General features: G+C 41.7%; 1 protein-coding gene across 1 annotated transcript; it reads left to right on the top strand.

Moving 5' to 3' along the window:
* The first annotated feature begins 943 nt into the window (after positions 1-943).
* On the top strand, positions 944-13,819 carry LOC125463703 (hemicentin-2-like). Its single transcript, XM_048555295.2, has 6 exons — positions 944-1,293; positions 4,223-4,306; positions 4,398-4,706; positions 8,878-9,162; positions 9,698-9,841; positions 11,627-13,819. Exons 2-6 carry the CDS (start codon positions 4,240-4,242, stop codon positions 11,635-11,637), a joined length of 816 nt encoding a protein of 271 aa, XP_048411252.1. The 5' UTR covers positions 944-1,293; positions 4,223-4,239; the 3' UTR covers positions 11,638-13,819.
* The last annotated feature ends 926 nt before the right edge of the window (positions 13,820-14,745 follow it).

Raw genomic sequence — 14,745 nt, 5'->3', positions numbered from 1 at the left:
AATCCCTTAACCCCAGAACCATTCTTGCGAATCTTTTCTTAACCTTTTCTAATACCTTCATATATTTCCTAATGTGGTGCCTAGACTGGACACAATTTTTAAATGAGGTGGACTCAGTGCCTTCTACAGGTTTATCATACCTTCCATGCTTCTGAACTGTACATTCCTATTAAAGAGGGCAGGATTCAAGATGCTATAAAGATTTTTGAACTTACTGTAGACCTTCAAGGTAGGTCGCTGGTTTAGTGGCCAAGTCAATGGACCAGAAATCTATTGGCTAGGTTCATAGTTTGGTAGGAGACTGGAAATGCACAATATGTCAGACAGCCACCAAGGAACAGGTGGGTCAATGTTTTGGGCTGAAGCTCTTGGTGAGAACTTGCTGTGCTTTTCCAGCCTTACACCTATAGACTCTGGCTTCCAATATCTGCAATCCTTATTGTCTTTAATAGTTTGGTGCCATGAGTTCAAATCCCACTATGGCTGATGTGGAATTTGAATTTAATGCATGTTCATAAAAGCTGGTCTTTATGTAACTATTGGTGATTATTGTAAATTCCACCTGGTGCATTACTGTATTTTAGAGTTAGAAATATGTCACTGAATTTAACAAAGTAGCTTTATTTTACCCTGTTTGTGTAACAAAAGCAAGAGAAAGAGAATAACAAATTACTTTCAGGAAAAAAAGGTTGCAATAGCCGTTTAAATAAAATAAAAACTAATGACCAGTTCAGCAAGACACCCCCTTGGAGGACTATAAATTCCAGGCTGAACTCTTCATACGAACGAACACGATTTCGTCTCGCTGTTTGGCAAAATTGGGTTTATACCCCATCTAGCGTTCTGCAGAAGCATTTACGCACCCTGCGATGTGATTTGAAAACCACAGAGTATGATTTAATAAACGAAGTTCTCATATTAGTACACACCGGGGGGAACAATTGCATAATCCTGCTCCTGACGTCACCTCGGTTTAACATGCAGGCTGGTTCGTGCTCCTGGGAAAGTCCGCTGCGTGCGCCCACGCCATTCCATTTCTCCCGATAATTTAATCTTGTCCACATGAACTCGTCCGCGGTCCAGTCAGTTCGAAACAGAAAGTGTTTTCACAAGCCCGAAGGGAAAAAGGGGAGCGCAAGCTGTGTTCTTTGTCTTCCCCAGTTCAGACAGACTGCAGGAGACTGTTTCACTATTTGCACTTGGACAAGGCAACGGGGAAAAGGGAACTTCGCCGCTTTTGTGCCGATATCCCTGAATCGTTCTCAGAATTGTCAAGGCGTCCGATAATAAATGGTGAGTTTCCTTGAATCAGATTGAACTTCGGATTAGTGCTGGGCTGGTCGGATTTCCACAGATTACTTGCAATAAAGGTACAGTTTGATGTTCAATTTATGGGAAAAAAAAATCACAACCAGGAATTTGTCCGTAGGTCTTTGCACGGGAAAGCGGGCAGCTACATAAAAAAGGAGAAAGGTCCTTAATATAGTTTATTGCTCTTTGGAACTCCACTAGTGAAGAATAATTACTTTGTAATTTATACGAGATAGCTAGAGCTGCAGATGCTGGAGTCAGAGGTAACGCAGTGTGGAGCTGGAGGAACACAGCCGGCCGGGCAGCATCCGAGGAGCAGGAATGTTGACGGTTCGGGTCGGGACTCTTCTTCAGAAATGGTCTTGTATTTGTAATTTGCATGATTGCTTTATCCAGGAGAGAGTAATAGATTCCTGATGCAATTCCTTCTCACTGTGGGCAGTAGTGAGCTCCTCACTGATTTCAGCTATGCACCAAACCTCCACAAACAAACAAGAGAATTCTGGACAACCTCGGTGGATCTGACAGCATCTGTAGAGAGAGAAGGGAGCTAACGTTTCCAGTCTGGTACAACTCTGGTCATATCTCCAGAAACTGGCTTTGCCCTGCAGGATGAGGTCTTCCCTTGCAGACGGTATTTGCAAAACCTAAACCTCTGGAGATGTCTGTGGGTTAAAATCTTAAAAGTTAAGCTCCAGCAGCCAGTATAAATATTTGGAAATATTCAAAGATTGTTCACGTGAGTCTGACATGGTGGTGGGCAAGTTGTTAGAGGGAATCCTGAGGGACAGGATTTACATGAATTTGGAAAGGCAAGGACTGTTTAAGGATAGTCAAGATGGCTTTGTGCACGGTAAATAGTGTCTCACTAACTTGATTGAGTGTTTGATGAAGTAATGAAGAGAATTGATGAGGGCAGAGCAGTGGACATGATTTATATAGACTTTAGTAAGGTGTTTGACAAGGTTCCTCGTGGGACACTGGCTGGTAAGGCTACAGCACATGGAATACTAGGACAACTAGCCATTTGGATATAGAACTAGCTTGAAGGTAGAAGATGGAGGCTGGTGTTGGAGCCTTGCTTTTCAGACTGGAGTCCTGTGACCAGGTGTGAGCCACAATGATTGGTACTGGGTCCACTTTGTTTTAACATTTATATAAATGATTTGGTTATGAACATAAGAGGTGTGATTAGAATGTTTGCAGATCACATCAAAATTGGAGGCGTAGTGGACAGTAAAAAAAAGGTTATCTCACAGTACAATGGGATCTTGATCAGACAAATGTGAAGTGCTGCATTTTGAAAAGAGAAATCAGGTTAGGACGTATAACTTAATGGTAAGGTCCTGGGGAGTGTTGCTGAACAAAGAGACCTTGGAGCGCAGGTTCAGAGTTGCTTGAAAGTGGAGTCACAGGTAGATAGAACAGTGAAGAAGGTGTTTGGTATGCTTGCCTTTTTTGGTTCAGTGTAGCAGTTGGGAGGTCATGTTGCAACGGTATAGTACATCTGTTAGGCCAGTTTTGGAATACTGCATGCAATTCTGGTCTCCTTACTATAGGATGGATGCTGTGAAACTTGGAATGGTTCAGAAAAGATTTGCAAGGATGCTTCCAGGGTTGAGGGTTTGATCTGTGGGAGAGGCTGGATAGACTGGGGCCATTTTTCTCAAAGTGTCTGAGGCTCAGGGTTAACCTTATCGAAATTTACAAAATCATGAGCGGCATGGATAGAACAAATAGCCAAGGTCTTTTCCCGGAGATGGGGGATCTCCAAAACTAGAGGGCATAGGCTTAAAGTGAGAGGAGAAAGATATAAATGGGACCGAAGAGGCAACTTTATCACACAGAGGTGGTCCATGAATGGAAGAAGCTACCGGAGGAAGTGGTGGAGGCTGATACGATAACAGCATTTAAAATACATCTGGATGGTTACATAAATAGAAAGGGGTTTGAAGGATATGAACAAAATGTTGGCAAATGGGACTGGATGAATTTAGGATAATTGCTTGGCATGAGTGAGTTGGACTGAGGGGACTATTTCTGTGCTGTAGAACACTATGACTCTATAACTCAAAATGAACTACAAATGCTTTGGGATGTTTAAACATGTCTTTTCTGATTGCTCATCGTTCTTTATTCTGCAAGTAGATGAGCAATAGAGAAAGCAGGATAGTCTGGAGTTTACCCTTGATTTAACCAGAATTGTATTATCACTTCAAACTGAGATTGAAATAAAGCCAACACTAAGTTCAGAACTTTAATTTATCTTTCACTGAAATTATGGTAATATCTGTGGGAATCACCAAATTTGGAGCCTACATATCAGGGCTTGCAAAATGATTGATGGTTATTTGGATTTCGACATCTCAGCACTGGATATGGAGGCAGGATGTCCAATCCAGGATCAGATCATCCTTAGGTCCAGGATAGGACAACACCAGGCTTTGAGTCACAGCTGCAGTCTTGTCAAGTCCCTGCCCAACTTAAAAGCCAAACCCATCAAACAGGGGCAGCTGGAAATGGTCGAGGGGTTGCGGGGAAGGGTCTTGGCAACAAGACACCCTTTGTGGACTGAAAATGTCAGTCAGCACGTGGAAGTTTGCAATCTGAGCCAAACGCTGCCCATCTCAGTCAAGTTTGAAGCCATGGCATTATTGCAGTGTCTCTTGCTACACTGTTTGATTGGTGATACATTTCAGAAATCTTGCTGTGAGAGTGGTCGGCATCTGCCACAAAAATGTGTAAGTGATACGCTAACATATAATCATTGTGAGCGTTCATACCATTTCTACCAATGTGAATATATCTGATAGACTGGTTGTTAGTCATTATCATTAATGAAAGAAATCTGATGCATAAATAAAGTGAAATCAGATTAGGTTAACGTGTTTTCTGTATTATGCCTTAACAGGTGAAACGAGTCTGGAAATGGTTTCATACCAGACAATAAATCTTCTTCCTGTCATCTTCTACATCCTTCCATCATTTGCAAACAGTAAGTTCTAAAATGCTTTTCAACATATAGCTCTATCGAATACTGATTCCCACTGAAGGAATGTGAGTGAATGAAAATTATTGTTTTTCAGGTTTCTTGGATTTATTTTGTAGCTCTTCAGTGACAGGAATATTCAATAAAGACACTAAACTACGGTGCACAGTCACTTCACAAGTGGAGTGGCACTGGACAGACATTGTACTACTTAAACAGGGAGAAGATGCAATAGTGTTTAAAAGTGTCAATGAAGTTCAGGGTCGGATTAAATTACTTCACTCAGGACCTCAAGACGTGTCACTGGTGATCCAGAACACACAGTTGTCAGATATTGGGAAATATCAATATCATTTGCAGACAACTGTTGGTCACAAAAATGCTGACATCAATTTGAAGGTTAAAGGTGGGTGACTGTACTCTTTTCTTGATATTATAGATATTGGTTGCGGTATTTCATAACAAATTCCAGTTTTGTTCACATTTTAAAAGTGCAGGAATAAATGATTCAGGCCATCAAGCCTGCTCCATTTCTCAGTACAATGTTATTTGACCATGGGCTGCAGCTCTACTGCCTTGATCGCTCCCCCAAAATCTGTCAGTCTTAAATGTATTCAACAATGGAGCATCCACAACCCTCTGGGTTGAAGAAAGTTTACAAAGTTTACAACCCTGTGAATGAAGTATTTTCTCCTCAAATCAACCTTAAATTAGTTTACGTGAAACTGTGCCACTATGTTTTCGATTCCCTGACTGACAGAAATAATCTCTGTACAGCTATCTTGTAAAGCCCCTTCAGGATCTTGTATGTTTCAATGAGATCACCTCTCACTCTTCGAAGCCCCATTAATGTACAGTAATATAAGCCCAATTCACTCAATTTCTCATCATAGCACAGCCCCTCCCATTCCTGCAAATAATCTTGTGAACGTTCCGTCTAATGTAACCAATAAAAGTATGTCTTCTTGGGAAGAGAAATCCACACTCCAATGACCATTTGAGAGAAAACAAAAATCTCCACATCTCTGTCTTAAAAGAGAAATCACTTATTCTCAAATGATGGTAGAAACATCCTCTAGGAATCTGACCGCTTCAGTGCCCGTTAGATTCTTCTGTGGGCAGAATTTCATAGGGGTTTGAACAACATGGGCTACGATGAGATGTGTGATATAATCAGGTCCATCATGATGTTGGGAGCAACTCGTACCATCTTTGATGCTTTTCACAAGTGCCATTTTGAGAGTCTTATTTGGTAAAGATGAGTTGCGAATTGACATGTTAAATGCCCAATTAATGCCACAAATGGAATCATTAATATTCAGCCTCCCATCTTACCAAACCCACAAATCAAGCTTGATGTTGGGAAAAATCAACAAGGAATCCTGAGTGAGCATCTGGTGCAGCCAGCTGCCTGCTCGGAGTGATCTCCAAGTTAGAAACTGGGTGCCAATGTCTCAGACATACTCCATGCGGGCTGGGCACATGCATCTCACATCTGCAGACATTGGCAATTTTAACGTGCCAGTTTCTAAGAACCTTCATGGCACATCTCCCATGCACTAATAGGATGCTTCTGCTATTCAGTGATGCATCTTGGGTAACTTCAGTAGCTCTCAGTGTAATGCTGCAACAATGGCACTCTGCTCAGGAAAACACATCCAGATCATGAACGGGACTACGCTGCACCTCAGCCCTGTTTGCTTGTGTCATTGCACTCTCTCACTGAACCTACCTGGATGCTTATAACTTCCCAGCTTGCATTGCCTCAAGTTCCTTGTTACATTTTGTCCCTTTAGCCAGAGAAACCAGGCTCACAGTATTGCAAACTTATCACATCTTTAGTATCAGGGAGCCAGGGAACTTGTTCTTGTCAGCAAGCCCCAGTCAAGTCAAGAAGGATAGACTTGTTTCAGGTGTTCCCAGCATAGTCAATCATGGGCAGCCTCTACTACTAGTCCAAACCCTGTTCAGGGCAGTCAGAATGAGATCCTGTCCTCATAAGTACACCATCTCTCTTGATTCTTTCTTCCCTGCTGTGGGCTGTTTTCCTCATGGAATGAAAGGAAGGCAGATATTAAGGGAGATGAATGTGGGTAGCATAGTTAAATGGGCAGGTGGCCCACGTAAGTGAGTCAGTAGCACACAAAGCACACAGGGTTAGTGATGTCAGGTTTTGCGGTTGGGGAAGGTGAGTGGGCAAGATGTTGCAAATAGTGAGAGTGGGGCTAGAGCATGAGCTGTAGTGGTGGCGGGGGAGTGGTTGGTGGAGGAGGTGGAGGTAGAATAGCAGGATACAGTGAATGTGAGATATTGGAGAGATGTTGGTGGCCTTTATGCTGGCGGAATGGAGAGGAACATTAACCCTCTTCTTACACTGTTGGACATTCCTCGAGGCTGCTGAGATTGCTTTAACAAAAACAGCAATCCAGGCTGCCACAATCAGGGGTCACGGGCTCCACTGCTGGTCATTGAGGAACAAGAAGTCCCAGCAGTGCACCACCCCATCCAGCAGGAGCTCCTGGACACTCTCCAAAATAGAGGCCAATGATTGGTCTCTATTTGAAAAGTCCAAGGTAAATGTCAGGAACCATGCAGGGTAGCTCCAGACTGATAGTGTTTATCTGAATGCACATTGGGCTTTTAAAGATTGCATTGGTGCAAGGGATGTTAGTGAATTCTGGGATATCCAGTGAAAGGCAAGTTGTTCTGGGAAATGTATATTTTACAATGGGGCAGGAAATGAATCGATCAACATTTGCATAGTTAGGGTCTGATTAGCAATAGTCAGCATGAATTTGTGTACAGAAAGTTGTGATTGACAAATCAACTAGAGTTTTTCAAAGAGGTAACCAAGAGGATAGATAAGGGTAGGGCAGTGGATGTTGTCTTTATCAACTTTAGTAAGGCCTTTGACAAGGTCCCGCATGGCAGGCTAGTCATGAAGGTTAGATCGCATGGGATCCAGTCCGGTCTAGCTAATTGGATTCAAAAATGGCTCAAAGGTAGAAGGCAGAGGGTGACGGTTGAAGGTTGTTTCTTGGACTGGAGGCCTGTGACTAATGATGGGCCACGGGGGTAGGTGCTGGGAACTTTGTTATTTGTTATTTACATAAATGATCCAGATGTGAATGTACAAGGCATGATTAGTAAGTTTGTGAATGATACAAAATTAGAAGGTATCATTGATAGCAAAGAAGGTTATCAAAAATTACAGAGGGATCTTGATCAGATGGGGAAGTGAGCTGAGGATTGGCAAATGTAATTCAATACATATAAGCATGAGGTGTTGTACTTTGGCAAGTCAAACCAAGGTAGGACTCATACAGTGATGATGAGGTCCTAAGGAGTATTATGGAACAGAGAGACCCAGGAGTTCAAGCACATAGTTTGCTGAAAGTGGTATCATAATTGGACAGAATGGTAAAGAAGGCATTTAGCATGCAGGCCTTCATCAGTTGAGGCACTGAGTACAGGAGTTGGGACGCTGTGTTACAGTTGTATAAGTCATTGGTGAGGCCACACTTGGAGTATTGTGTACAGTTTTGGTCACCCTGTTATAGAAAAGACATAGCTAAACTGGAAAGTGTGCAAAGAAGATTTACGAGGATTGTAGTCCTACAAGAACTAGTAGATCTGAGCTATAGGGAGAGGCTGGCCAGGATAGGACTTTGTCCTTGGAAGGTAGGAGAATGAAGGGTGACCTTATTGAGATCTATAAAATCATGAGGGGTATTGAAATGAATGAATTCATATAGTTATTTTTCCCAGGAATGATGAATTGAAAACTAGACAGTACAGGTTTAAAGTGAGAGAGGATAGACGATAGGACCTGAGGAGCAACTTCTTCATGCAGGAAGTGTTGAATATTTGGAATGGGCTGCCAGTGAAAGTAGTTGAGGCAGGTACAATAGCACCATTTAAAAAAAAAATTGAATAGGTACATGGAATGGAAGGGTTTAGAGGGATACTGACCAAATGCAGGCAATTTGAACTAACTGTGTGGGCACCATGGTCAGCATGGACTAGTTTGGGCCAAAGGGCTATTTCCATGCTGTATTACTCTATGACTCTATGACTTGATGAATGTTTGTGATGTCTCAGAAGCAGGATACCTAATTAATGTGGTGAGTTTACTCAGATACTGCAAGGAAACCTATCAGTCTCATGGTGAGAAACCCTCTAAAAAATTTGGCACATCCCAAAGTTAACCAAAAAAAAAGGATTCAGTTCTACGTATTAACAGGATAACCTCTCACTTCTCTAAAAAGCAATGGATTTATGTCCAACCAGTTCAAACTTGCTTCATAAAATAAAACCTTTACTTCAAGAATGAATGATAATCACTCTTCCAACAACATAGTTTTGCTGCTAAACTGTGCCCTGGAAACAACTGACCAAACAAATGGTGATAGTGGCATAGCGACCACGTTTATAGGATGAGAATTCCAGGAGACCCATGTTAACCTCAATGATTATGGTGAAAATCTCACTCTGACAACTGGTACAATTTAACTTCAGTTTCTAAATCTGAATTATGAAGCTCATTCCACTAATAACAATGCAATCGTCATTTTTAGCTCCATACAACATGACTGTTTCTCCAAACATCGTATCATCGAGAATAGTCAGTGTCACTTGTGAAGCAACTGGATATCCACTGGGTCAGATGCACTGGTTCTTGAATACAAAAACGAACCTCACATCCAGTACTAATACTAGTATTGAAGAAACACCACAGGGACTGTACAAGATCAGCAGCACACTTCAAACCAAGGAAGAAACAGAAACTTCAGGAAGTGTTTATACTTGTGCCATGTGGAGCATAGAAGACAGTAAATATGAAGTGATGGAAAATATTTCATGTAAGTTCACCATGTTTATGCTTGAAAGGGTTTTGGAAAGTACATATTTAGAGAATTAATATGCTTCATTTATTTGCAAATGTGGATCATATTGCAAAATCATATTTATTACTCAAGGCTATTTTATGCTGAGAACTTGTGGAACATTATTTTTTAATTATTGCAGTCCTTTTCCTCACTGTTGTTGAAAGGTCAACTTTGTTATTGTTAATGAACAGCGTCGTAGTTGGGTATATCTATGCCCAGCCCAATCAGAATCTATGCAGCTGGTCTAAGAATTAACGTTGATAATTAATTATTCATGCTGTAGCTCCAGGTCACTTATGACCCAAATAATCAGCACCCTCTTCTCATTCTGTACAAAACGTATAAAATGAGGTTATGTTTTATTTTACAAATCTGTTTATTACAACCTAATTCTAAGGAGTACCAGATGAAAAACTACAACTCTTAGTCTCATTTTAGCAATATTGTAGTTCTCTTCTACCAAGCATTTAATTAATTAAATATTTCTCACTCATATTTTCTGTTGCAGTCTCTCATTCAAATTCTAGCTCTGCTGAGAGTTCTGGAAAGGAAAGGAAAAATGCTTTCGTAATTGTCCCTGTGATTATGGCATTACCTTTTGTTGTGTTAGTAATCTCTGCATTTCTGAAATTTAGGAAAAGATCGCATGCAGGTATGATGGTTTTGGATTCTGGTTCCTTTTAAAACTCTTGATTAGTACATAAATTATGACTGTTTTTTGCTTTAAACACATTTTATCATCCCTTAATTCAAATATGCTTATAATCAGGAAACCAGTGCACTTTAACCTCATTATGTGACAACTGTACAAGTTTCAAGGCTAAATAAAAAGAAGTAACAGAATCTCCAACATTCTAAACAGTTTTAAATTCTATCCATCCTAATTGCCTTGTTAACACTATGCTACTTATATAAGCACTTAGCTGAAATTATTGGAAAACAAATACTCTTATAGTACTGCCGAGGAAATGTTTGCTGAATAGTTTGAAATGTAGAGATATTTCAAGCTATGAATGTTGCTTATTTAGTTACAATCTTTGATCAAAGAAAGAATAGATAATATATAAATGTCGTATGAGCCAAACATTCACTCTCCCTGAGCTCCCACAATGTTCTAAGAATAACTGTAGCCTCCTTATTACATATACTGATATAAGTCACTTTAAAGCAAAATCTCAAATCAAATTCTCCCACTGTGAATGGGAATTTATAAATCCAAATTGCTAGTCCAGATATTAGCAATTTGATAACATAATAATTATTATACTGTGGCCTCCTAAACAAATTAGAGAACTACAACTTTATACGTTGACTGATTGCAATTATCTTGGAACCATTTGGTTATAACATTATTCTTAGTGATACACAAAGGAGAGGCCCAAAATAAGATGGTAAAATTTAATTTTTATGATTGTTATTGTGATCATCCAGAGATTATTGCCTCTTCCATGATTGAATTTGGACCAAAAGAAATTATGTGATAATAAAGTGTGAAGCTGGCTGAACACAGCAGGCCAAGCAGCATCTCAGGAGCACAAAAGCTGACGTTTCGGGCCGAGACCCTTCATCAGAGAGGGGGATGGGGTGAGGGGTCTGGAATAAATAGGGAGAGAGGGGGAGGCGGACCGAAGATGGAGAGAAAAGAAGATAGGTGGAGAGGAGAGTATATGTGGGGAGGTAGGGAGGGGATAGGTCAGTCCAGGGAAGACAGACAGGTCAAGGAGGTGGGATGAGGTTAGTAGGTAGGAAATGGAGGTGCGGCTTGGGGTGGGAGGAAGGGATGGGTGAGAGGAAGAACAGGTTAGGAAGGCAGAGACAGGCTGGGCTGGTTTTGGGATGCAGTGGGGGGAGGGGAAGAGCTGGGCTGGTTATGTGGTGCAGTGGGGGGAGGGGGTGAGCTGGGCAGTCCGCCTCCCCCTCTCTCCCTATTTATTCTAGTTCCCTCACCCCATCTCCCTCTCCCTGATGAAGGGTCTAGGCCCGAAACGTCAGCTTTTGTGCTCCTGAGATGCTGCTGGGCCTGCTGTGTTCATCCAGCTCCACACTTTATTATCTTGGATTCTCCAGCATCCGCAGTTCCCATTATCTCTATTCATTGCTGTATTGCTTTAGTTTCAGAAATTACAAAAGAATCTGAAACCCTGATGGTAAACTTAATTACAAATACCTGCACATTTTTGAAAGTCTTCTATCACAGTTCTTATAAATTATATTTTAACATAGGACAATTGACCAGAGACCTAATGTTTGATAGCAGTTGCAGTGATTAATTCTTGCAGCAAGTCCACTGACGGCTGCAAGTTTAAGAAAACGTGATATATCAACCAAATCCTATCTTCTGTGAATGAGGGAAGATGAATTTAAACCATGAGTTATTTCACACACTGTCATTTCCTGAATATTGATCATGTTCTTTATTAAACTGATTTTAATGCAGCTCTCATCTAGGATAATACACCGACTATCCTATGGCATTGGACTGAACACTTCATTCATCCTTTCTCTGCAAAGAAACAATGCTTCACATTAGTTTTCTATGGATACCATCAGCCAAACACAGTGTTCAAATGCAAAAGTCTAAATACTAAAGAACTTGGCTTTCAATGCAGGCTGTTTTTTTATCTAGAAGATCTCTATTTTGAAGCAGATGTAAAAACTGGATCAATCACAGTGCGCTGGGAAGGAAAAAGAATATTTTCAACACAGTTAACTTTGAAGATATACTTGTGGTTTTCTTACGGAAATACTGTGAATGGTTTTGACTGTTGGACTGTATTTCTCACTTGGGTGAAGAGGAATCGTAGCTGCAGAGAATTGACATGAAAAATGAAATTTCAGTATTTTCTGAATTGTAAACACTGATCATTATGTTTGTACACTAATTACTGTAAATCACTCTAAGTCTGATTGAGCTGAATAACACATGTATACATTTCGTAAAGTATTAATTAATTTTTGCTGTGCCCTTGTTTTGTGTTAACAGATAATGTAAAATAAATGTAGATCTCCTGAAGTTTAATACTGAGCAGGCAAAATCTTAGCAGGTTGCTGTACCTGTTGTGGCCTCCTCTACATGAGGGAAGGGGAGGCTTGGGGACCGCTTTGCAGAACACCTACGGTCAGTTCGCAGTAAACAACTGCACCTGCCAGTCGCGAACCATTTCAACTCCCGCTCCCATTCCTCAGATGATATGTCCATTCTGGGCCTCCTGCAGTGCCGCAATGATGCCACCCGAAGGTTGCAGGAGCAGCAACTCATATTCTGCTTGGGAACCCTGCAGCCCAATGGTATCAATGTGGAATTCATAAGCTTCAAAATCTACCCTCCTACACCGCATTCCAAAACCAGACCAGCTGGTCCCCGCCTCCCTAACCCGTTCTTCCTCCCACCTATCCCCTCCTCCCACCTCAAGCTGCACCCCCATTTCCTACCTACTAACCTCATCCCACCCCCTTGACCTGTCTGTCCTCCCTGGACTGACCTATCCTCTCCCTACCTCCACACCTACACTCACCTTTACTGGCTGCACCCCCGCCTCTTTGACTCGTCTATCTCCTCTCCACCTATCTTCTCCTCTATCCGTCTATCTGCCTTCCCCTCTCTTCCTATTTATTTCAGAACCCCCTTCCCCTCCCCCATTTCTGAAGAAGGGTCTAGGCCCAAAACGTCAGCCTTCCTGCTCCTATGAGGCTGCTCGACCTGCTGTGTTCATCCAGTTCTACACTTTGTTATCTCAGATTCGCCAGCATCTGCAGTTCCTATTATCTCTGACACAATAGGCTGTAAACAATATGGCTTGTGGCAAGATAAGTATTAGGATCAGTCAAGATGGTCATCTCAATGTCGAGATCATCTTGCTACAGCCTTTTCCCTTTATCACGCAGCATGGCAGGATCCTTGCCTGGGAACAGTGAGTTCTTGGTTGACAATGTCCATTGCTTGTTATATGGCTTGTTGACAGCCCAGACCAGTATGGGGTGTGATCTTACCAAACTTGCCACACAAATTGGCCATCAGGAAAACTTGCCATGGAAACCAGAGTAGGTTTTTGGTGGGTTTGACTGGCTACTGGCTCCAGAAGATCTGTGTGAGCAATGAATAGTTCCTCCAATACTTCCCTGATGATTTGGAGAGGTCAGGAAGTTGTCCTCTGTTGAGATCTGGACTGGGTGCTGGGGTAAATGAATTTATCTGCAGGACATAAGATGCAGAAGGCATTACAGCCGGTGGCTTGTTATGTTCAATGCCTGGTTAATGTGACACTTGTGCTGGGACGACAAATTTTACTTCCTTCTCGACTTGTCAACCCCACAGAAGCAGCCTGTGTTTTCTCCTGCTAGATTGCGAATTCTTTCCTCGGAACAGGTGAAGACATGAACATCTGGCGCTTCCCTCACCTGTGTGGCATCGCTCAGCCCTGTTATGGGATGTCTTCTCCTGTAATGACATACAGTAGGAAATTAATTAGAATCAAGTGGATGGCACGACTTTTGAGGCTGGTGCATTTGGGAAAAGTGAGGAGTCCCAAGGAAGTGTGGGATTGGTGGTGTATGAGGTTGGGTGGGCAATGAGAGCTCGTGAGGGTAGATTTTGTATGCATCACAAGGTTAGGCAGAGCATAAAAGTTGGCGGGAGGTGGTGGGGGGGGTGGGGGAGTGGCCCAGTTATATGAGATGTAGCTCACCCTGGAGGATTGGAAAAGATCATTGACCTTCTTCCTGCACTGTTGGCTAATTCTCATCAATGTGGAGATGGCCCTGATCCAGGTGCTCATTTTCAACTAGCTGACATAGTGCAGTGACTTGACTTCATCTTCAGTCTTTCAGAAGAGGCCACCGCCACTGTTCATCATCCTATCCACAAGGATCTTCAGGTCCCTGTCCAACGTGTGGTGCCACTTCCCCTTCTCTGCCCTCTCTCCTGGCTTCTAGTGTTGCAACCAGGACAAGTTCCAGATGGCAGCATTCCTTGCTGGTATATAGCAGGCTTTGAAAGATGGCACTGTCAAAGGATGCTGGTCGTATGGAAGACATCCGCTGAGTGGCAAGTTCCTGTGTGAACAGTGCATGGTAATATGATGTGAAATCTCACTACAAAGGCTCAAATGGCAATAAAGCAGTAAGCTTAGTATGATATGGCAAGAAAGCTTGCTGGGATTCACAGTGAAATTCATTCTGCCATGCTGATCATGACACACACTTAGCCAAAACGTAGTGTTTACTTCTTTCATCTGCTTTCTTAATTTGTTATTCTGGACTGGATTCCAATCAAGAAATTTATTTGGCTTTTTCTGCAAATACTATGTGAAAACATTGATCTAACGTAATCAGAAATAATTTCACATGACAACAGAAATGTAGATTTAAGATAAAGCTCCACTTAAATCATGAAAGAGTTTTTGCTCAGCTTTTGTTCAGATATAAATTAACTTTGATATATGGTAACAAGCTACAACGAATCAGTTGTAGTCTCTTGGATGCTGACAGTATGAATCCTTAAGTTGTGTTGAAATTAATAATCCTTAACTAGGCAATTGTTTACATATACCTCCCTAA

This window comes from Stegostoma tigrinum, chromosome 22, assembly GCF_030684315.1.
Source record: "Stegostoma tigrinum isolate sSteTig4 chromosome 22, sSteTig4.hap1, whole genome shotgun sequence".
NCBI classification, from domain to species: domain Eukaryota; kingdom Metazoa; phylum Chordata; class Chondrichthyes; order Orectolobiformes; family Stegostomatidae; genus Stegostoma; species Stegostoma tigrinum.
The sequence above is the reverse complement of the archived record's forward strand: the minus strand, read 5'-3'. Positions and strand labels throughout refer to the sequence as shown.